Genomic DNA, 24416 nt, shown 5'->3' with positions numbered 1-24416 from the left:
TTTCTGTAAATCAAACGTAGAAACGTAATCTTATACTTAAACAAAGATCTCTAGTTACTTATGTGCCACCTCTCAAGATATAACTGTCATGGGAATTTACTACATAGTTTTTACAGTGTAGCGTTAGCATTGCTCGGTGTTAACGCTGTGCTATTTTTAAGTGTCGCTAGCTACTACAATAATAACTAAAGGCTATAGGTCATATGGAGTCGAGTAAAGGCTATTTTAATGAACTGCTGTTGGGGAGATTTGACCACAGTGACCTCATTAAGTGCTACAGCATGTATTTATCATATATTTTCCCACTTACTCAAATATTTTCTCTCCTGAAAAACTTAGCTGATAAGGCGTTTTGGCTAATAAATCTGAGTCTTTCTAGTTCCTGCTGCATAATGTATTATCAGCAGTTTGTTAATCGAAAGAGTATGTGGAAGGAAATACATTGTAAACAGCCAAATTCTTCTTGTAAATGTTTTTTTCTTTTCTTTTTAGGGGTACCTGAAAATAAATGCATTCAACTGGTCCAGGATTCGCAAACTCAGCTTCAAACGCAAGAGGTTTCTTATCAAGCTGAGGGCTGATCCTGCTGTAAGTCAATGGCAAAACTCATTTTAAATCTTTTCCATTAATTTTATCATATAGTATTTTAAATTTTCCTGTATTTTTGTGCAGCAAAATGCCCACCATGACACTCTGGAGTTTGCCATGGCCAGCCGGGACTGCTGTAAAATTTTCTGGAAGATTTGTGTAGAATACCATGCTTTCTTCAGACTTTTTGAGGAGCCAAAACCCAAACCCAAACCTATTCTTTTTACCAGGGGGTCCTCTTTCCGCTTCAGGTAAAATAAAAAAATGTAAAAAATATTTGATATCATTTTAATTTAAAGTTTAGGTATTTTATTGTATTTAATGTATTTTATTATTTTTATACATACCATTTTTTCCTACTTTGTTCATTAACTGGGACTTGTTTCTTTGCAGTGGTCGAACCCAAAAACAGATCATTGATTATGTTAAAGACTCCGAGGTTAAGAAGATCCCATTTGAAAGGTAACACGGCATTAAATGGGTAGCTTGCGTAACATTTTCCATTTGCCCAATTTTCCCTAATGCATTCTGGGTCGTAACCAATCGGCTCCAATTAGTGCGATGAGCCCAAACCAGTAATAAAGTTTGTTTTCTGACTGGCTGAACTCGCTCTGACCACAGCTGTTGTATTTGTCTCGCCTCAGGAAGCACAGTAAGATCCTGTCCAATAGCGGCGTGCCCTCCCAGTCCTCCTCATTCAGGTCACAAATGCCAAGAGAGGTAATGACATTTAAACGGCAACAGATGGCGACACACCGATGGCCGTTTTTGTTTTTTCATACCGTTTTTGCTCAATGTTTCCTTATACCTTGAAAAAGAAATTTAGTCTTTTCTATCTAAAATACCAACTTCAGTAATAATATTGTGTTGGGAATATTTATATGTAGCACTTCTCGTAGATGCTAATCGTTACAGGTCCGAATCATTGTAATTCGCGAATGCTACGCTAATCTAACCATTGGCAAGCTCGCTCAAATCAGTTTACATTCTCGCATTTTAAATACTTTTTTTACAATCTCAGGAATAAAAGTTAACTTCCTATTCAACTATTTTAGAAATGGGTGCCATAATAGTTAATGTCCAACTTAATCCTGTAGTAAATATGCTTAACTTTGTAGTAGTGCAAAACTCAATACTTACTATATATTGTGTCTTTTGCAGAGTGCTATCTCCATCCCGCTAGCAGACCAGACCGACTCCACCAGAATATCCGAACTGAACGGAAGCCAACAGATCCCGGTCACCAACAACAACGGATTCCACGATTTCCTGGCCCCGTCCAAACCGCCGAATCACCATGGCAACGGGTCGGCGCCGGACCAGCACCTCCTTAACCCAGGTCCATCCTCCAGGGCTAACAAAGGCAGCAGCTCCTCTATCCCTTACATAGACTGCAGCGACATAGACAGCGAATGTGACGTGAAGAAAAGCAGTCGAGCCACTAGGGGGCACTGCAATGAGGACTATAACAGACAGCAAAGTGCGGGACAGGTTGGCGGTCTTTTTGGCGCGGTGAATGGGTTTTACCACACTAATCACCAGGGTTTGATGAGAAGCAACGGTCAGTCACCTAGCAAGTTTGTTCACGAGCTTCCCGATGACGATGAGGTTGTCCCAAACGGTAGCTCGTTCCATGGTCGCGTTCCTCTTCATAGCACGCTGCTGGATGAGATTTTCCAAGGAAGAGATATCAGGGGAGTTGCGCTAGGTCGACCGCTAGGAACAGGGACGCGTAGCCAGTGCTCTAGCCCGATTATCAGCAGCTTCCACCCGCGCACCAGTTCGCTAAGCCACGAAATGACAACCAACCAGCCGCGCTCGCCTCCACGTTGGGATGACGGTGGGCATTACTTTAGCAGACGCCCCGGTGTTGTTCCCATGGAAACTCCAAACATCCCACAACCTTTGACCCCTCCTCCGCTGCCACAACTCAACCATTACGGCAGCTATTCGCCAATCCTTTCCAATCGTCCGCATATGGCGTTTAACAATAACAACATGCGCAACCGCTCCGATACCGATCCGTTCATTCTTAGCCAGCTAACTTCTACACCGGTTCACGCACAACATATCTTGACCCAAACTCCGAATTCTGCGCCGGTGGAACGCAAAATGCTGATAAACGGGAATCACAAGGCGAACCTTAGGGTACCAGGTCAGGCCCGATCCAATACCGTCCAGCGAATGTTCGGTCGCCAAGGGAAACCGTCTAACAACAACAACAACCAACCCGTTCAAATGATAGATGGGTCGACGAGCAGTGGTACAGATACTAGCGACGGTGATTCAGACACAGGGAGCAGCATCTATAGTCAACCGCTCATGTACGGTAACCCGGGCGCAGTAAGTTCGATGAATTCGGTCAATTCAAATGGCATCAATTCGTCTCCGGTGGTAAATAGTAAGTTTTCATTTGCGAGTATGCAGTTGGACGAGGGAGAGGATGGAGAGGAAGAGGAGGGATGTTACAGGTTTAATGAGGAAGATATCGGAGGTCAGCTTTTCAGTTGTTGAAAGGGTCTAGCTGGATTTGCTTTGTACAGTCATAGCGGTTTCAGTGAACTAGAACGTGTTTGCGAATTTAAAAATACTAGCAAGATTATTTTTCTCAGATGCAATTTCCAACATTTTATTCTAACACTATTTTATTTGGATAGTGTTCTTTAGCGTAAATTTTTGTATAAAATTTTAAATCATAAACCACCCACTTGTGCCATAACAGAAATTTGTAAATTGTGTAGATGTTGACAATTAATACAGTTTTGGATTGATGAAAATGTGATTATGTAGTTTAGATATTTATAACCACTTTAGCACTAGTACAGTTTTTTAAGATTTTTGACTAGCATTTGTAACTCTCTAATATGTATTTGATGTCCTGGGTAAAGGAATGGCTTTAATAGAGCTGGAGATGGAATGCTTTGAAGGTTTGTTTGGGGTTTGGTGGTTTTTTCCCTTTTTCTAGTCAGTTGTTCGTAGTAGGGAATGCTCATATTTGTAGATGTAAAATGCTACTCTGGACTTAAGGACGGACAGTACTTAACTATGGGCTAGTCTGGTTTTCCATGTTCGTTATTCCCTAGCACTTTTTTAAGCTTTCCTGTCTGTATTGGGGCGAAGTTGCACTGTAATTTGTGGTAGTGACATTTTATAGAACTTTTATATTTACTACCAGGATAAGAACAAAACATTTCTTCCAATATATTTGAATGGCAGGATTTAGCTGTATTTTTGTAATTACCACTTACACTAAATGTGCATGTTACTTTTTTTCTTTTCGTTAGTTTTTTGGGGGTTTTTTTGTACACTAAGCGCTACACGACCTCACCTGCCAGCCATTTTGTCAACATATGTGGCCGTTCATAACATCTGCTTTGCTTGGCTTGGTTCTGACTGCTACACACCTACACAGCCTAGATTAGCCAACACAACACCATGTCTGTGTATTATTCATTGTTTTTTAGCAATACAATCAGGTTTAGAACAGCCTGAATTTCTAAATGTGAAGATTGTAAATAGCAACGTGTTTCTATTCACTACATAATGACTAGGAATGTGTTCTGTTAATTTTATATATCTTTAAAGGTCCTATGTTACGCAAAGTTGACTCTTGTGAGCTTTAAGCCATGTTATAATGTTTTTACCTCCTCAAAAACACACCTGGAGTTGTGTTTTGCTTCATTCACACATGTTTGAGATGGTCTGTGTCCATCTCCAAACCTCTAAATACTCTGTTCAACCTTGTGATGTCATGAAGTGGTAGTTTTCCAAGTTAACGCCTACTTTTTACCTTTTGTTCAATGGAGTTTGCCCATTCTAGGGCTGAAAGTATCCAACTGATTCTGGTGATGGTCTATGGAGTTTAAAGACGCAGCGGCACACTTCCTGTTTTACCACATAATGACATCGCAAGGTGGAACAGAGTGTTTTCCATTTGAGAGAAGAACTCAGCCTAAATATGCAAGGTTTATGTGTTAAAAGTGTAAAACAAAACAAAACTCCAGGTCTGTTTTTGATGAGGAACAATATTAAAACATAGATCAGAAAACAGCGTAATACGGGCCCTTTAAACTTTCTTTATTCAGCTAAATTCTTATATAAAAATGATCTTTTATTTGTCATCACAGGTCTATGTCTTACCACTTCTGCACTCCTTCCCTGCTGCTTCCCAAATGCACTGTTCTGAAGCATGTTGGTGGGGCCAAACTGCTAACCTTTCACTATTATCATTTCTCTAATGCATGTTATAAAACTGACTGTCGTCCCTTTATTTTCTTTTCCTGTCTTTACTTTGTATCGACTCAAATGGCTTCCTACAGAATTGTACAAAAAAATAAATCCTTCATACTAGTTGAATTTTGTTTTGGGAAGCCATCTGAGCATGTTTGGCACAGCTGCGTAAGAACAAAACATGGCCGATCCAACTTGAAACGGCAACAATCAAATTTAGACCTCACACACGTAATGTTATTGTGTTTTGAAAGTAAGAAAAACCGAGGGACATATTTGAAAGAATTGTCTCAATATGGTGAAAGTTATGAGTTGGAAAAGTCCTGTTTTGCTTCCACTGCCTGTCACTTACCCACTTGCTGCAACTCACTACCATTTTGTAACAATACCGCACTGTACAAACCTATAAAAAAGTGAATTTGTTATGGGATTTGAATGTTAATAAGGCGTTTAAAAGGAGCTTAATAGATTGTGATCTCACTAAAATGGTGGCACCCCCTTTAACACTGCAGTTTTCCTCTTTCCAAACACGTTTTTTTCTGTCTCTGCTTCTCTCATCTTCTTGTAACTGATTGTGAGCTCTAGTATCAATAAAAATCAATGTGAACTTCAGAAGTTTTTGTTGACGAAATTGAATTTTCACCCCATCCCTTCATTCCATTGTGTGTCGTAGAGTAGCGTAGACTAGCTCATGTGTGCCATATTTCCATCTGTTCGTTGGTTTGTGTTTTTGTAGTAGTAGTAGTGGTATTGTAGTTTTTGTGCCATGGCGAGTTTTTTTATAGCACCCATCACAGATCTGCACTCAGTGGTTGCCATGGTTATACCCATGATCCCGTTTGGTGTGTAACAGTGGACTCTGTGGAAAGAAGGGCAAGTATAAAGTTCTAATCTAGTACATTGTAGCCCATCTTGTAGTATTGGTAGCTGGGTAGATCTATTGTACAATATAATCTTTGGGGTTTTTGTACATAACAAATTTACTATTGAAAATCATGCAAGGCTGTGATTCTTCTATTACCATAATACTGGAATATTTCAAATACTCTATTGCTTTAGGAGTTCAGATCAGACTAAAATGCTCTCTATATCACCTTTGTACTTGGAGACATTATATGCAACCACTTCCAAGTTTCTAGAATCCATCACCTTTGGACTCTAGGTGCTGCACACCCATAAACTACCCAATAATTGCTTTTACTTTACTTCATAACATACATTTTTAAAACTCCACTATGTGTTGTAAAAGAAAAAATCACATTACCTTTGTACTTAGACATTACTGTAAATTCATTCACTTCCAAGTTTTTAGAACCTTTGGGCCCTAGGTGGTGTGCACACATAAAATATTCAATTACTTTTACGGTACTTTACTTCATAACAAAAATTTTGAAAAACTCCATTAGGTACTTAATCAAAACATAAACAAATATTTTCCTTTCTCACATCATAATATCTGTACTTGAAGACACTGTATTCAGCCACTTCCATGTTTCTAGAACTTATCACCTTTGGGCCCTAGGTGGTGTACACCCATAAACTACACAATAATTGCTTTTATTTTACTTTATAACTAAAATAAAAAAATGCCATTATGTGTAATAATCCAAACAAATATTTCTTCTTTCTCACATTGTAAAATCTGTACTAGAAGACATTGTATTCAACCACTTCCAAAGGTTTCGAGAACCCATCATCTTTGGGCCCTAGGTGGTGTACACCCATAAAAAAACAATAATTACTTTTACTTTACTTCATAACAAAAAAATTGTAAAATTCCACTATGTGTACTTAATCAAAACAAAAAGAAAATACTTTCCTTTCTCACACCGTGATATCTGTACACATTATACATTATATTCAACCATTGCCAGCTTTCGGGAACCCATCACGTTTGGGCCCTAGGTGGTGCACAACCATAAAGTAGCCAATAATTGGTTTTATTTTACTACATAACTAAAATAAAAAAAAATAAAAAACTCCACTGTGTGTTCTAAAAAGACAAATATTTTAGTTTTTCACATCCTAATATCTGTACTTAAAGACATATATATTCAACCACTTCCCTGTTTCCAGAACCCATCACCTTTGGGCCCTAGGTGGTGTACACCCACAAACTACCCAAAATTGCTTGTTCTTTACATCATAACTAAAAATTAAAAAACTTCACTATCTATAATAAATTTAAACAAATATTTTCCTGATTCTTGTCCTAATATCTGTGCTTGAAAACATTTATATTCAACCACTTCAAACTTCCTAGAACCCATCACCTTTGGGCCCTAGGTGATGCACACACATAAACTACCCAACTATTGCTTTTACTTTACTTCATAACAAAAAAATTTCAAACCTTCAAAATCCAAACAAATATTTCCTTTCTCACTTTCCGATTTCTATCTAATTTGCTTGTGTTTACCAAATCCTTGCATTCTTTCACTTCCATCTACTTCCAGTTGTTAGCGCTCAACACCACTACCGTTTTATTACTACCAATTATATATACTTTTCATAATTACTTAAACATCTCTTTTGCTTGTCAGAACCTGTGGGAACATTATGGTTGCATAGTTTGGGCTCATAAATCAGGACTAAAACTTGTGTGTAGATCTCATACCAGTCACTTAGCCTAGTAGTACTTTTTCTACATCTGATTTGTGTTTTCCTCATTTTCCTTCTCCTTCTCTCCTCCCCCCAGGCAGCCCAGGTTCAGAGGAGTCTCCCCTGGGAAGCCCCCGTGTGGCTGTTAACGGTACTGCTCCGGAGAACGGGCAAGACGACAACATCATCCACGGTTCTAACCCACAAAGCCCCGATGCCCGCCAGCTGTCTCCCCTCACCAGTCCGCTACTTACCGACGCTGGCTACGTCCGCAATGAAGATGAGGAGGAAGCCAGGAGGAAGGTGGGTGGTGTGGAATGTAACACGAGACTTATAGTGAATAATATGAACGGTTAGACTACAAAATATTTAAGATTTGCATAGTTTTTGGGGGTTTTTTTTTTCATTTTTTTGTGATGTTTATAGCTTGATTTCCTGGTTGAACATGGGCAACAAATATGTCATAGGTGAATGTCCTTTAATTAACTGTTACCTAGCAACTGTAATGTTAATTAAAGCCGTAAGCGGTGATGAGGACCCTCACCATCAAGGGCCATTACTTGTCTAAATTGCACTATAGTTATGTTTAGTCCAGTGGTAGAAGAAGTGCTCACGTTAGTTTAGTGCAGATTCTGGAGCAAATAAATAATTAAGTAAAAGTATCTTGTTAAAAATTCTACTTAAGTAAAAGTATTAAAGTACCTGTTTAAGAGTAAAAATTGTATAAGGCTTAAAATGTAGTGGTTTTGATAAAGATTTGTTTATGACGTTTGTTCAATAGAAACAATTTAATCAATTGTTTGGGTTTGTTGTTTTTTTTGCTCAAATTATCAAAATAAACCCTCAGCCTTTTTGGTAGGCCTCAAACAATAATAAAAAATACTTTTACTTTTCAGTCATGTTCAAAAATGTAGTTGTGTACAGATAAAAAACTAAAAAGTACAGTACTTTACTACTTGTACTTTGTTACGTTCCACCTTCCACCACTGGATTAGACGAATATATAACTAAACTAAAATAAATTATAACGCTTTTATTTTGTTATGTGAAGTTTTAAATTGTCAGAAAAATGCCTTACTTGTGCGTAAACCTCCACCCGTGTCATCAACTCTGAAAACTCCATCCAAAATGCAGGATTACTTCCTGTATTTTTTTTTTTTTACTTTTCTTCTCTTCATTTTTCCCCATAAACTGTCACTTAAACCATGATAAATATTAACCACATGTACTAACCCACCAAACCAAGTAATAAGTTAAGTTGAAAACCTGTCATATTCACTTTTTAAAAACTTTTTTCGGTAACTAACTGCTTCGTTTTCGTCCAGAAGTTTCCCACAGACAAGGCGTACTTCATCGCCAAGGAACTGCTAACCACGGAGCGGACCTACCTCAAAGACCTGCAAGTCGTCACAGAGGTAAAAGAAAAAATGTCCGATGTCAATGCCGTTTTTAGCACGTTCTCAAAATCTTTTCTGCGGAGCCAAGACCGCAGCTATACAACCGTGAACCCGAAGTTAATGTAGGATACAAAGCCAAAGAATGTGGGCTTAAGGTTTAAAATGTCAAAGCGTGTGATTATAACGTTTTTGTGTTGGATTGTGGACTGGAATTGGACTTGGATGCCCTTAAGTTGATTTTAGTTGACTTTAGCAGTGGACTACACAGTTTACAGTGACCAAATCTTTAAAATTCTTACATTTAAGGACAAATATTTAAGTATTTTGATAAAACTGTAATGATTTCCATTTTGCGGGAAGCAGCAGTACCTTCTAACTTATTTTACCGGTGCTAGGGTTGTCAAAATCAGATCTTTATCAATACCAGATGCTCATTTTAACAATTATCGATACTAAAAAACATTCACAGGACAGAAACGAACTTTTTCTGAATAGTTTTAGAATGATTTTGAGCTGTATCAGTACAAATATAAGACCGCTGAGGGATTAGACAGATAAAAATTGTAATATAAAAGAAAGTACTACCATTTAATGTTGAAAATCATGCTCTATTATTGAGGACAGTTAAAACTTGAATTCATCACTGTGAAAAGTACAAAAACTACACCCTTAATGTGTGCCCCATTAAAGGTGGAGCAGGGGAACCATTTTACCAGCGTCAGACTCTCCATCATTCTAATGGCGCACTCGCTTCGTGACTATTCTCGTTTTGCATGTAAAAACGCATTAACCTTGAATGCTGTTATGACGGGCATATTAATTTGTTAGCATTTATAATAGAACGTTTGCACACTGTTTTAGCCCCGGCACCATTTTAATGAATCTTTTCTCACCATGTCTACAGGCGGTGTACCTGATTTGTGCTGTTTTAAAAGGTGAAAAACAGAATTAGTTCATCTTAAACAGTTTGCAGTGGTCTAAAGTTATTCCTTATGCATTACGAACATCCTAAGAATTCAATGTGATGAGTTTATAAGCGTTTTTGAGCAACTTTCAGAGACCAGAACGGAGTTTGTCGTCACGATAATGCTAACGACAACTAGCAGTGCATTTCCTGATTTTCGGACAATTAAAAACTTGGATGCAAACAGTAAATAAACAAATGAAGACTTATTTTGACCTTAAGAGCTGTTTATGCAATATATATAGACATGGGACGATATTGAAATGGACAAAATAATTGCGATTAACTGTTATATCACGATAATTACTGTTAATTAAAGTTGCTGACAGTTTAGATTGTTATGGATATGAATAATTATGATTTTAATCTCATTAATAAGTTCGATGTTGAAAGAACTTTTATGGTATTGTACTTTGTCATCAGTGAAAACAACTTCGATTTAGCGGAGAATATCATGAATGAGCAGGGCCGTCAACTGAAATTTGGGGGCCCGGGTCTAGAAGTCTCACATGGGCCCCCCTCTAATATATATTAATAGGAAGAGAGTCCAATTCTGGGCCCCTAAACCCCAAACAACAGACTCCTTTGTCCCCCCCCGCCAAATCTCCTCTGGATAAGTAGTTTTTTTTCTTTACATTCTGGTGATACTATGACTATCACGATTACATAAAATCTCCCACGAATGATTAACGTTGATCCTTTGTATCATGATAAACAGTACTATTGTTTATTGTCCCATCCCTAACTGGGGCAACTCACATTTTGCTCAAATACATGAAAAAAACCCAACATTTAATTTGTATTTTATAAGCTACTGTGTTCCCTAGTGCGCTGACAATCTTTTACGTCTCCCTAGTTCGACCACTATTTCAATTATCTTGTTGCCATTAAACAGCATGGAATTAACTGCTAGACCACCAACAGAAACACCTTCAGGGCCTTACATCTTTACAGCGAACTTTGGCCTTGACCTCTGACCCCAGCACGCTGTTGTAAACAGGAACACCTTGCTACACGGGCCTTCTTATACGCCGTTTTTCTTTCCTTTTCTTCAAGTCAGCTGTTATTTTTGCAACAGTAGTTTCCACAGCTGTCTTTGATGTGGGAGGAAGGCGTGCCCGATGCTGTTAAAAACCCACTTAAATATTTTCTTTGGCTGGCACCGCAAAAAACAACACCCACCTCCTCTTTCTCCCCATCTCGCTCGCCTTCTGTCGCTCCATCCTTTCTTTATGTGGACAGCTGGGCGGCCATCAAGACAAGCTAGCGTCAATTTGTTTAATAGACCTTTGCTAATGTGTTGCTTTTAAGGCGTGGCTATAAAATCCAATTGTTAAAAAAAAACAACTAGACTTTCTTAATTCCTGTATTTTATTTTTATGTATTTCTAAGGTCGGAACATTCATCAAAGTCAAATCGAAATCACCATTTGAATGAACGCATTTAAAGGGCCCATGTTATGCTATTTTCTGGTCTATGTTATAAGGTCTCTACTGATCTTTACTGATTTTCCTGAAATGTCCCACCGTATGGCATTAAAGGGCCCATATTATGCTATTTTCTGATTATTGTTATGTTGTCTCCTCATCACAAACAGACCTGGAGTTGCGTTTTGTTTCATTCGCACGTATTTAACGCACAAACCCTGCATATTTAAGCTAAATTATTCTCTCAAACAGGAAACACTCTGTTCCACTTTGTGATGTCATCATGTAGTAATACAGGAAGTGCTCCACTGTGTTTATAAACTCCATACACCTTCACTAGAATCATTTGGATAATTTCAGCCCTGGAATTGCCAATCTCCACTGAGTTAAAGGTAAAACGTAGCTGTTAACTTGAAAACGACCACTTCATGACATCACAAGGTGGAATGGAGCATTTTGCGCTTTGGAAATGTAGATAGACAAGAATAAATGATTACTCAAACATGTGAATGAAACAAAACACAACTCCAAGTATGTTTTTGAGGAAATAACAGCATTATAACATGGCTTAAAGTTCACAAGAGTCAATTTTGCGGAATATAGGACCTTTAATCTCAAAAGATGCAACTTTGAACATAATCCTATTTAAACATACACCACAAATCTTATTACAATAGTTGTCTGAAAAATTGCAGTTGGATGTTTTTCCCAGATTATTCATGTACATTTGCAAGTTTTGTTGTATTTTTGTTTGTTTGCTTGTTTTAATTTGCATTTTTGTCTCCTTCAGTCTTTCCAGAACGCAGTAGCAAACGACGAAACCTTTTCAAATTCAGTCAAGAACCTGATCTTGGCCAACTACGAACCGGTCTACAAGTTCCATGAGGGATTTCTGAAGGAGTTGGAACAAAGGCTTGCACAATGGTTTGTACAATAGTTTGCAAATCACATATTACATGATTAAAACTAACAAAATAGTGAAATTGTAAGCCTTTGTTAGCAGTGGGAGGTATAGACGTACATGTTGGTGTGTTGTTGTATCAGCTGTATTGTCCCAACAGCTGTTCAAATAGGAGGAGGTGATGACTTTGACACTAACACACAACAATGGATGAATTGTAAGAGCAAACGGATAGTTAGCTTCTAATGTTGAGTGACAAGACATGGAACTGTATACTGTTGGCTAATTGGTTAACTTTCCCAATCGATATTCAACCGATATCACACATTTGTCTTGTGTTGTGTACAATAACCGATATCTGCCTGTCGATATCAATATTTTAAATTAAATTCTGTGATCCCCAAATTGTATTTAAATTCATAAATTACCTTAATGTTTTTAAAGCCTTAGTAGTATAGTTACATTTTAGCCCTTTTTATCCCAAAACAGATTAAATGAAAAGCTTTTTTGTTCATTTTGCTTATGTTCATAGCTCTGAAAACTGAACTATACACTTTCTCTTTCCACAGAATCTTGCAGGTGACTTGCCACCTCCAGAAAGTTACATACTGTATCTTTAAAATGTGTTTATCTGGGACACTATGCATTTATATATTATTATTTTATTTTATTTTTTTTTTATATGTATTATTATTTATTTATTTATTTATTTATTTTATAATTATTATTTTATTATTTTTATTTTATTTTTGTATAGCTAATATTGATGATAGCATAGCACATTCGCATATTGTTCCCATGTACTTTTGCCGTTATGGTTAAGTAAAACAGTATTGCCTTGAACCCATGGCTAAACAGCAACAGTAACTAGAAAATTATTTTGTAATCATCATGATGAAACCCAATTATAAGGCTCCATAAAATCAGTGTTGGATGTCGCCCAAATGGATTCTGGTAAAATGAATGGTTTGTTGTGAGAATTGAATCCAGACCTGAGTGCGGTAACTTTAGTTCTGCTCTGACATCTACTGACGGCAAAACGCAACTGCAGTGTTTCTCTTTTGTGGTTTCAGGGAGGGTCGATCTAATGCTCATATTAAAGGAGATTACCAGAGGATAGGAGACATACTTTTGAAAAATCTACAGGGCCTACGGGTGAGTATTTTAGCTGTTGTTTTTTAAAGTGCATTTGGCAGGTTAGACTACTTATTCCACTAGATTTAGCAAAATAAAAGTATAAATTTTTATAATGAAGTTATCATTTTACTTCCTGTTTGGACACGTGCAGCGAATATAGCATAAGTACGAGTAATTCTATAACTGTTAACTAGAAACAATAATGTAAACAAGGGCCAAAACGTGTCTAATTTGCACGACAGACTAACAAAAATCAAACCAACCTAAGTCATAATCTGAAAAAAAACATGAAAACCTGTGACATACATTTAAAGTTATTTGTAAATACTAAAAATTTGATTCAGAATTTCAAAATTGTGGGTTTTTTTCTGTGTGTTTAGCAACTTACTGTCCATCTTCAAAAACATTCCGAATGCCTGGTTGAACTGGAGAAGCTGTGTAGGTAGGTGTCTTTAAAGATTTCATATTATGTTTTTTTTCTGATCTGTTATAATGTTATTTTCTCATCAAAAACACACCTGGAGTTGGGTTTTGTTTCATTCCCATATGTTTAAAACAAGTTCACAAGAATCCATTTTGTGTGATGTAGGACCTTTAAAGAAAGCTGAATCTTAACAGAATTTGATCCTAATTTTCACATGTTTTTAATTTTAGATCTGTGCGTAAAGTGGATGCGTTATGTCGAGAGTTTGAGCAGCAGCGAGTGTGCTACCTGCCGTTTAATGTCTTCCTCCTACGACCCCTCCATCGTCTTCTTCACTACAAACTCATCCTGGAAAGACTCTGTAAACACTACCCGCCCACTCATGAAGACTTCAGGGACTGCAGAGGTGAGAAATAGACTGACTTTAAAACTGCAATATGGAACTTTTCCGGTGCAGGGTCCGTAGGTGTTGCTTTTATCCATAGAGGTTTAGTTTGTGTTGCACAGTAAGGCGTTAAATGTATTTATCTCCATGGAAACGAGCATGCAGCACTAGCAGGCCAATTTACAGGTCAGATCTTTGGAGAGCACTGGAAACAACTCTAATAAAAAAAAAAAATGCAATGCTATACTGTGGAATATTCCAGGCTTTGACTTGTTTTGGGAGGCTGTAGCAGGACAACATTATAATTTTGTTTTTGTCGTAACGCAGCGGCCCTGGCAGAGATCTCCGAAATGGTGTTGCAACTCCAAGGCACCATGATGAAGATGGAGAACTTCCAGAAGCTTCTCGAGCTGAGGAAAGATCTGACGAGCATCGACAACCTGGCTGTACCTGGAAGGGTAAGAGGGAAATGACTAGTTTTTATACCTTATACCTATATTTATACCTTATTCCACCCCACCCACTTTTTCCGTAAAAGCAACGAAACTGCAGAGAATTTGGGAAAAGTTTCGCCTCAAAAATATCATATAAAGTAGTGTGGATTTGTTTAAAATATTTTATGTTCATGTAACCAACAAGTCAACACCTCACTGATTCCCTGGGAACCTTTAAAATGGCTCTGTAGTCCGTATAGAACTTATTTTCTCTCAAGATCGCCAGCTCCATACAAAATAATACCACCAAATGACAATGCCGGCTCCCACGGCAACTTCCGGAATAAGGAATAGGTTTAAGTGATGGGGAGACTGCACTAGAACTAGGGGCGGAACTAGAGCAAGCCTAAACCTGGACTCAGATGCCCCGGAACCACAGGCAGTTTGAACCCATGTATTTAACTTATTCTTTGGTGGTTTGTGAAATATTGAAATGAAATGAAGTGCACATGGCCTATGTTTTGTGTCATACAACGTTTGCATTTTTAAGGGGGAAGGGGAAAAGTCTGCTCTCATTGTGTCCCTTCTGACCTTGTAAATAATGATCTAAGGCTGATCACATTTCTGCTTCTCTTGCAGGAGTTCATCCGACTGGGCTGCCTCAGCAAACTGTCAGGGAAAGGCCTACAGCAGCGCATGTTCTTCCTGGTACAAAAAACAAAAACATCTCTCTCGTTTTTTTCTCTTTCTCCCCCTTTCTCTCCTGTTCTTTTACTCTCTTTTCTTTCTCTCTCTCTCTTTCCCTCTCTTGTTTTTCTGTTTTTCTTCTCTCTCTCTTTTTGCCTTTCTTTTCTATTTCTTTCTCTTTCTCGTTCTCTTTTTTCTTTCTTTCTCTCTCTTTCTCCCTGTCTCTTTTTCTCTCTCTTAACCCCCCTCTCTGTGTCTTTCTCTGTCTCTTTATTGTTTTTCTTTCTCGCCCCTTTTTCTCTTTCTTTCTCTCTCTCTGTCACTCTAGCTCTCCTTCTCTCTCTTTGTCCTTCATTCTCTCGTGTGATCTCTCCTTTTGACTTTCTCTTTCTTTTCTCTACATCTCTCTTTTTTCTTACTTTCTCCCTTCTATCTGTCTTCTGCCCTATCTCTTTTTCTCTCTCTCTGTCTCTCTTTTTCTCTCGTTGTCTGTCTCTGTCTCTTTTTTTTGTCTTTCTCCCCCTCTTTCTTTCCGTCTCTGTCTCTTTTTTGTCTTCCTTGCTCTCCCCCTCTCTCTTTCTCTCTCTCTGTCTCTCTCACTATCTCTGTCTCTCTCTCGGTCTCTTTTTCTTCTTTTGCCTTTCTCTCTCTCTCTCTCTCTCTCATTCCCTCCCTTTCTCTTTCATTCTCTCCCTCTCTCTCTTTTTCTACCCGGTAACAGCTGATGTCATATTACCATTGACATCATCATAACCTTGTTTTGTGTTGTACAGTTCAGTGATTGTTTGGTCTACACCAGCCGTGGGATGACTGCAGCCAATCAGTTTAAAGTCCACGGACAGTTACCTCTTTATGGAATGACGGTAACCTCATTCTTAACCCTAATTCTTTCCGAAGTGTCTGACAAATTTAGTAATTTTTTTGCGTTATCAATTTTGTTTTTTAGATCCGTGAAAGTGAAGAAGAGTGGGGAGTGCCTCATTCATTCACGTTGTTTGGGCAGAGACAGTCGGTGGTAGTAGCAGCAAGGTACAGTGTTATGTCCTTAAACAAAATACAACGTGGAAGTGTTCTATTCAATATCACAGTAAAATACCAAAGTCTAATATACAGTACCAAGAGGCGCGTGTTATGAAATATGAATAGGACCAGTGGGAGTCTTTGGAAAACACTTTGAAATATTGATATCGGTCATATTCATTAAAGTTGTAGCTCATATCTGCTTGGCTTGGGATTGGAGTGTTGTCAATGTTTAATGTTATTTCCTGATACATTTGTCTGAAGGTCGAGTGTACAGGGTCCTTTCTTTTACGTTCAGCTTTTAATTAAACAATATAGATCTCAGAGGAGAGTTTTTTTTACCTGCTTTAGCTGTTTTTTTAGTTCCTGCAGTCTCAGAAGCGTCACGTGATGGTGTAGTGACGTGTCTTGCAGGCTGCTTTACTTGGTTTGGTTTTGAAGCTTACACCCCCCACAGTCTGACTCATTCTCCAGGACCGCATCCCGTGTGACATAAACATATGTAGGAGGGACAGGAAGATCATCAAAAAGAACAAACAGAGCAGGAAAATGTGAAATCAGCCAAATCTGACCGCTGCAAGAGACAAAACTACATCACGGACTGAAACAGTGTCAGGGTCATCTGTACTGAAGCAACAAGGAACAGGGCTGGATCAGAGCGGTCCAAGGAGCATGAATCATGACGACGGAGTGTACACCTTAACACACACATGGGATACAGTCCTGGTGAAGACGTCAGACTTTAGGGGACGTAAGGTTCACCTACTGTCGGGTAAAACCAAGTAAAGCAGCTTACAAGACGTGTCACTACTACACTGTCACTACTACACTGTCACTACTACACTGTCACTACTACACCGTCACTACTACACCGTCACTACTACACCGTCACTACTACACCGTCACTACTACACCGTCACTACTACACCGTCACTACTACATCATCACTACTACATCGTGACACTACTACATTTACCTTACTATTACACTGGCACTACTACACCAGCACTACACCTTCACGACCACATAGTCATTACTCCACCATCACTACACCACCATCACTACTACACTGTCACTACTACAGCATCACTATGCAATCATTGCACTGTCCCTACACCATCACATGACGCTTCTGAGGAAGGGTACAGGAAGTGAAACATGTAAAGTAGGTGATGCCAGATACATAAAATCAATGCTTTGCTTTTGCGAATACATTCCTTTTGTCAGTATCTATTGAAAACATTGCTTATGTTTTGTTCTATGATCCTGTGCAGTTGTGCGTCTGAGATGGAGCGGTGGGTGGAGGACATCAGGATGGCTATAGACCTGGCAGTACAGAGCAGTGCTACACCCTCAGACCTGCTCCCCACCAGCCCCACGGACAACAGTGAGTAACCGTACCCGCACATCTGGACCCGCACACTCTGACCTACACAGCCAGACCCGCACTGCCAGGCCCACACACGCAGACAGACCCGCCCACTCGCTCGCTTTAATCCCCACTACGCAGATGTCTCACCGCCGGAGCTGTCAGACCCCATTAACCTGCTCACCGCATCCAGCAAATGTGCTTCTTACTCAGGCGACGCGGCACAGCTGGACCCTGAGTTTAAGGGTCTTTAACCTCATATGCATCAAATCACTGTAACATTATGACTCATGACAGCCGGGTTAAGCGGGCAATGGGTAATCTCTTCATCAAGGAACCTGTTAGCTTTTTTATCGTTGAAGTTATAAGGAGAAAAAACAGAATGGGATCTCATAAATGTTCAACAGCAGAACAACAGATGAACCAATAGTAGGCAGTTGGTCTTCGTTAGTTATGCCATTTTTCATTATTAAACAAGTCTATTCTCCTGCCGTTCGCTTCTATATCAACCTGAAAACTTCTTTCTTGCTCGTTTTTCGTTCCCTTTAAACGTCACCCGATCTCTTTTTCATTTCCCGTTCTTTTAAATACCTGTCATGACGATAAACGTGGCCCCCCGCTGGTCACCTTTGGAGTTGGCACTTCCATTGTCGCCCGGTGCCACAGCTTTCAACGCAGATTTTCTACTTTCACAGTTAAAGGATATCGACTTACAGCTACCAACAAAAGGGTCGTTAAGCTTCTATTGTAGTGCAGCAGGATGAAATTACTGGCGAGCTGGTTCTAATCATGGAGCTATAAAAAAGAACTTGACAAAACTTTTCCCCTGCATCCCTTGTGTGAGATCAACTAGTGGCCGCTCCTGGTACTGCAGCTCTCTGGAGTTTGGACCCAGAAAGAATTCTCCCGTAGAGCACAAAAGCATCCACGGCTTTTACAAAGGTTGGATTTTGTAGGTATTCTTCTCTAGTTGCACAACATGAACTTTTAAGCATTTTTAAACTGTCAAAGCGTCTAAAATTTACCTTTATAAGATTTAGTTTAGCCCCGCTCCGCTCTAGCTTCGCTCTTGCTCTGCTCTGCTCTGTGGAGAGGCAGACCCACTCAACGTATTTTATTAACCCCTGTAACTCAATACAGTTGTCCCTCACTATATCGCGGTTCACCTTTCGCGGTCTTGCTGTTTCACGGATATTTTTAGTGAAATTTGTCATGCTTTTTTACAGCGTATGATCGTGCATTGTGTTCTGCGTCCTGATTGGCTGTTGGACTGTAGACCATTGTCCATCAGTCTCCTCCGTGCCGTGTCTCCTGTACAGTACAGAATGTGTTCAGACAAATTTACATAAATGTTGGATCGCAGTGTGACTCTGAAGTGCTGTATATTTGCAATTTGTTTTCTCCCCGACAAAACCCACAATGTCGATGAAACGTTCTGTGAAGGCGCTGTAAGCATGTTCCTTTTATCCGATCAGAAGAATCACTGGAGACCAGAGAGTAGAATCACTCGAGTTTTATTGTTCCCTATACATCCAATCTAATACAAGTCAGGCGTGATGCTGTCCCTAGTACGTGCACGGAGATCTCAGGGGCAGTCCCGTTTTGATCTGAGTGCCTGACCCTGAACGCCACATTTAAACATAAATCATGAATATTCAGTAGCTGGGCGTGGACATCTTCTTCTTCCTTCTGGCACTCCTCTACCCTCCAGGCGCCCCAGTGGCGCAGCGTTATCTGCAACAGCTTGATCTGGGAGGACAGGCTACACAATCTATCTATTGTCACAGTACGTTCTTTTCTATGCGATAGGGCAAGAATGGAGTGTGTTTTGTGCAGTGTTGCGCGAAAGTCCTAAACCTCCTTTTAGTCTAATCTTTAATATTATGAGCAATGACGTTTACGTCCTTCAGCGCCTACGAAGGTTTGAGAGTGTTTAAAAAAGAGAGAAATGTGTGAAAATGTTAATGCCTGTGTGAGAAAAGTGTATAAAGTGTATGGTGAGGGGTTTTACAGACAAAAACAAATCGAATAATTGTAAATAATAAAGGTGATACTTCACGGATTTCGCCTGTTGCGGGTTATTTTTAGAACGTGACCCCCACGATAAACGAGGGACCACTGTAAATGCAAGACAGATAGATTTAATGCCATACTGTGGAACATTCCAGTCAAATCAATTACCGTAAATTTCTGACTATAAGCCGCTACTTTTTTCTCACACTTTGAACCCTGCGGCTTATACAACAGTGCGGCTAATTTATAGATTTTTACAGCCACTGGGGGGCACTCTAGCAGTAAATGCAAAAGTGAGACATGGGGAAAGATTATGAACTGATGCTTTTCAGACACAATAAAAAAAAATTTCCTAAATTAAAACTAAAAAAACCTTCAGTGTAACATCTTCATCAAATCTCACGTGTTACAACACAAAAACCTGCGGCTTATATTCAGGTGCGGCTTATATATGTACAAAATTGATTTTCTTTTCAAATTTAGCTGGTGCGGCTTATATTCAGGTGCGCTCTATAGTCCAAAATTTACAGTACATCTCCATTGAGAGAACCAAGTGACAATTTAACATTTAACATCCAAAACACAACTAAAGTTAAATTCCGGCACATTTGCGAGATGGGGTTTATAACTTGTCTTAATAGTCTTGTTCTTCCTGTCCTTCCTCAGAGCTGTCGGGAGAGGGTGGTCCGGAGCACGAGTCGGAGGAGGAGCTCAGCGGGTCACGCACGTCTCTGGAACGCCAGGGTCACCGCGGCAACACCACCGTCCACGTCTGCTGGCACCGCAACACCAGCGTCTCCATGGTGGACTTCAGCGTGGCCGTGGAGGTACCGAAGACCCTTTTACTTTAATGTTTATTCTGTCAACTGTATAGATTTTATGTAAATTTTAATTGGTCCGACTCATTGATGGGTTTTAGATTCAGACTCTCAGATTTGAGGTTAGAGCGTTTCTTTGTGCTTTATACAGCGTTTTCATAAGAAGTGATGGAAAGAGTACTGCAAACTTGTACTTACGTAAAAGTACCTGTTACATGGCTAAAGATTTACACAATTAAAAGCGATATACTTTATTTTTTACGGTCTTAAAAATGTGGAAAACAAAACTAGTTGATTTTAAACAGTTTATTTCTCACTTACCTTATGTATTCAGAACATCCTAACTATTCACCAAGATGAATTTATAAGTGTTTTTCATAAATCTCAGAGACCGGTGCGGCCAGAGTTTTGCCGTGATAGTAAAGCTAACAACAACTAACATGCTAACACACACTTCCTGATGATCGGACAATAAAACTCTTTATAATTAGATGCAGACGGCACACAGTGAACTTATTTTGACCTTAAGAGCTGCTTATACAATATATCTGTAATAGGGCAAGACACATTTTGCTCATACAGGAAAAAAATCAGGTACAGGGCCTTTTAGAAGTACAATTACTGCTGCCAAAAGTAAAAAAGTACCTACAAATACTACTCCAAGTACTAGCATATTTTCTGGGCTATGAGTCGCACTTTTTTTCATAGTTTGGCCGGGGGTGCGACTTATACTCAGATGCAATTTCTATGTGAAGTATGTTTTTTTTCTTCATTATTATTCATTTTTTTGTCTGGTGTGACTTATACTCCAGTGCGACTTTTACTCTGAAAAATACATTAGTTACTTTTTAAAACAGTTATAGTAGCGTTTTAGTCTTGTGGGTATTTTTAATGCTCTGAAAATAAGTAGCTTTAAGACTAAAATGTGGGTATTAACAACAGCCATCTATATTTTTCTTACAGTCCCAAAGTATATGCCATTAAATATGAATGCACCAATACCGATACTAGTACAGAATATTTGCACCGATACTGAAAGTTTTGCGGGATCAGGTATCAATTTTATGATACAAGTTCAGCCAATATTCAGTTTGGGTCTTTAATTGTGTAAAAAAGTCTCACAATGTTTGAACTTTTATTGATACAAAGCTGTTCTGTTGTGAGTTGAAAGATAAAGAACAGTTACATAACACAATTAGATCTCTTGTGTGATAAGTGTGTTTTAATGAAGAGAGCGCCAATTTCCATCGCTGCACTGGTATCAGCAGGTGCTTAATGTCAAAGTAACAAACTGAAAAAGCCAGATCGGTGCATCTTTGGTATTAAATCATGATAAATATTACTTATAGTTTAAATCTTTCAGCAAAACTACCGGGAACGTTTATTTAAAAGCCATAATTACTCTCACTCTCACTCTTAAACTCTGACTCAGTCACTGATAACAACTCCCACCTTTGTCCGGCGTCTCCGCAGAGGAAGACTGAATTAATATTTAATCCAGAGCCATTATCTATATGTCCTTTGCCTTTCCCCCTCTCCTCTTCTCCTCCTCTCTTCCTCTCTCTTCCCTCCTCCTCTACTCCAGTCTTTCTTTTGTGTCTGCTGTTTTAACCCTGTCTGACCACATTGACATTGCCAGAGGCTGAAAATATTTAGTCAATTGGAGAAAGCCCCAGAGAGTCAATTTCAGGAAGGGAAATGTAATACTGCTGGGGTTTTAATGCCCTCTGCTGGAGCGGTGAAGTACTGCAGCCATTCTTGAAAACCATTTTTGCATAACATGGGGATATAGTTTGGTGGTAGCACTGAAGTATTATTAATATATATTTTAGTATCGTGATTTGTGTCTTTGTTTTTGCAGAACCAGCTCTCAGGAAACTTGCTGCGAAAGTTTAAAAACAGCAACGGCTGGCAAAAACTGTGGGTCGTTTTCACCAACTTCAGCCTGTTCTTCTACAAGTCACACCAGGTACAAACTTTAAGTATACTGTGTAATGATTAACGTTTTGCCGTCTCTGAGTGACTTTTATTCTAATGGATGTTTTGTATTTCGAACAGGACGACTACCCCCTGGCCTCCCTCCCTCTGCTCGGCTACTCTGTCACCGTCCCGTCTGAATCGGAAAATATTCACAAAGATTATGTTTTCAAACTGCATTTCAAATCCCACGTGTACTACTTCAGATCAGAAAGCGAGTACACTTTTGAGAGGTACTGTTAAACTTTTATGTAGCAACTTAACTGGATTAACTTGATTTCAGGGCCGCCGACAGGGATTTTGAGGGCCCGGGGCAAGAAGCCTCACATGGGCCCCCTTCTATATTTATGTAAATTAATAGGATGAAGGTCCAATTCTGGGCCCCTCAGACCCTGGGCCGGGACAACAGCGCCTTTTATCCCCCCTGGTCGACTCCCCTGGGTGGTTTATTCATTCATTTTCTTCTATTTGCCAAGTGTGATGATACTTTTCAATTCATATACCCACTTTTGTAACAGATTTGCTTTCCTACACAAGGAGATGGCACCATATATGGCTATACTGGCTGCAAAATACATTTTCACTTTCAAAGTTTTGCTAAATGAAATAGTTCAGTCCACAATGTGTCGTTTGTTTGTTTTTTTTTGTTTTTTTTTAATAAACTTTCCAAGAGGAGGGCGTTGCCAGTGGTGGAACATAACAAAGTAAAAGTAGTAAAGTACTGTATTTAAGTAAAAATTTTAGGTATCTGTACTTAAGTAAAGTACATTATATAGTGGATACTTTTTACTTTTACTTCGCTGTATTTGAGAGCAGGTATCTGTACTTTCTACTCCACTACATTTAGAACAGGACTGAAAAGTATTTTTCCATTATTGTTTGAGACCTGCTGAAAAGGCTGAGGGTTTATTTGTCATAATTTGAGGAAAACAAAAATATGCAAATAAAAACAGCTAGGAAAAAAAATTGCTAGGAATATAAATGGTTTCTGTTGGGCAAAATTCAGCACAAATCTTAATCAAAATCACTACATTTGAAGCTTCATTAGATCTGAAAATCTGCGCAAAATACTTAAACTTTTACTCTATATATATTTTTTTTATACTTTTACTTTTTCATGTGATACTTTTACTTGAATATCTTTCGCTCCGGTGTATCTACTTTTCCTTAAGTAAAAAAACTGACATGATATTAATTATCCCAAAAAATAATAATTTTCACAAAATTAACTTTAAACTGAGTTTAAATGAACGTCACATTTCCACATTGTTCATTGTCGTTTGAATCTTTAAGACTGCAGTAGTATTAATAATATAAACTCATAGCTGTCAGTCATTCTTACAAAATCTGTATTTACATTGACTTCACATGCGTTCTTTTATTTCTCCTACAGGTGGATGGAGGTGATTCGCAGCGCCACCTGCTCCTCCAGCCGCTCCGTCACCAGAAAAGACCTGTACTGATCCTGGCTGGCTTCTGCACACTCCAACACTCCAAACCCGGGTGGAATTATGGACTCCAGACCGCACAAAAGCCATTAAACCGATTTTCTATGTCCCAAGAATCACAAGAACACTTTCCTGTCTAAAACTTTGCACAATCGAGCACCGTAACTGTCTGTAACTTGATAATTTTAGTCCATTTTTAAAGTAAATACAATTCATTTGACGTCTCCGAAGAGATTTTACGTGTTATTATTTTAAATTGTCAAATTAAATCTACCGTAAGTCTTGGTTACACTGCCAAAAATAATGTTTCAAGTTTCTTTTTCGTAATATTTGTACAGAATTGAAATTAGTGAATGGACATGTTGTTGTTGTTGGAGGTTTTTGTACGACAATCTCTCAAATTTGATAAATATAAAACTGCCATTATGTTTAACCAGCTTTTGTACAGTTCCTGAGACACTGTGAAATGTCAAATGTAAAACTAATTCTTAAGAAAAACCCGTCTTTGTTCCCATAGAGACCGTTCTTCATCAAACGCCAAATACATTCACTCATGTTGGATTTTTATAATGTTAAATAAAAGACTATAATTATGT

The 24416-nt window shown here is 38.7% G+C and overlaps 1 protein-coding gene across 2 annotated transcripts in view; it reads left to right on the top strand.

Moving 5' to 3' along the window:
• Positions 1–24415, top strand: part of LOC117380934 (FERM, ARHGEF and pleckstrin domain-containing protein 1-like) — a 72192-nt gene extending 47777 nt beyond the window's left edge. Inside the window, exons 9-28 of one of the 2 annotated variants that reach the window (XM_033977770.2) lie at positions 493–588; positions 673–839; positions 982–1050; positions 1233–1308; positions 1750–1927; positions 7517–7722; positions 8745–8834; positions 11998–12131; positions 13182–13263; positions 13626–13687; positions 13900–14075; positions 14382–14512; positions 15128–15196; positions 15949–16038; positions 16122–16204; positions 17470–17582; positions 20244–20404; positions 22257–22364; positions 22454–22605; positions 23766–24415. In XM_033977770.2, the coding sequence (XP_033833661.1) occupies positions 493–588; positions 673–839; positions 982–1050; positions 1233–1308; positions 1750–1927; positions 7517–7722; positions 8745–8834; positions 11998–12131; positions 13182–13263; positions 13626–13687; positions 13900–14075; positions 14382–14512; positions 15128–15196; positions 15949–16038; positions 16122–16204; positions 17470–17582; positions 20244–20404; positions 22257–22364; positions 22454–22605; positions 23766–23835 (2313 nt within the window). In that variant the 3' untranslated portion in view covers positions 23836–24415. The remainder of the gene's footprint in view (positions 1–492; positions 589–672; positions 840–981; positions 1051–1232; positions 1309–1749; positions 1928–7516; positions 7723–8744; positions 8835–11997; positions 12132–13181; positions 13264–13625; positions 13688–13899; positions 14076–14381; positions 14513–15127; positions 15197–15948; positions 16039–16121; positions 16205–17469; positions 17583–20243; positions 20405–22256; positions 22365–22453; positions 22606–23765) is intronic. The other variant, XM_033977776.2, reaches the window with a different exon arrangement.
• The last annotated feature ends 1 nt before the right edge of the window (position 24416 follows it).

Source organism: Periophthalmus magnuspinnatus, chromosome 2 (genome assembly GCF_009829125.3).
Source record: "Periophthalmus magnuspinnatus isolate fPerMag1 chromosome 2, fPerMag1.2.pri, whole genome shotgun sequence".
In the NCBI taxonomy this organism is placed as follows: Eukaryota; Metazoa; Chordata; class Actinopteri; order Gobiiformes; family Gobiidae; genus Periophthalmus; species Periophthalmus magnuspinnatus.
This window is presented reverse-complemented; position numbering and strand designations above follow the sequence as displayed.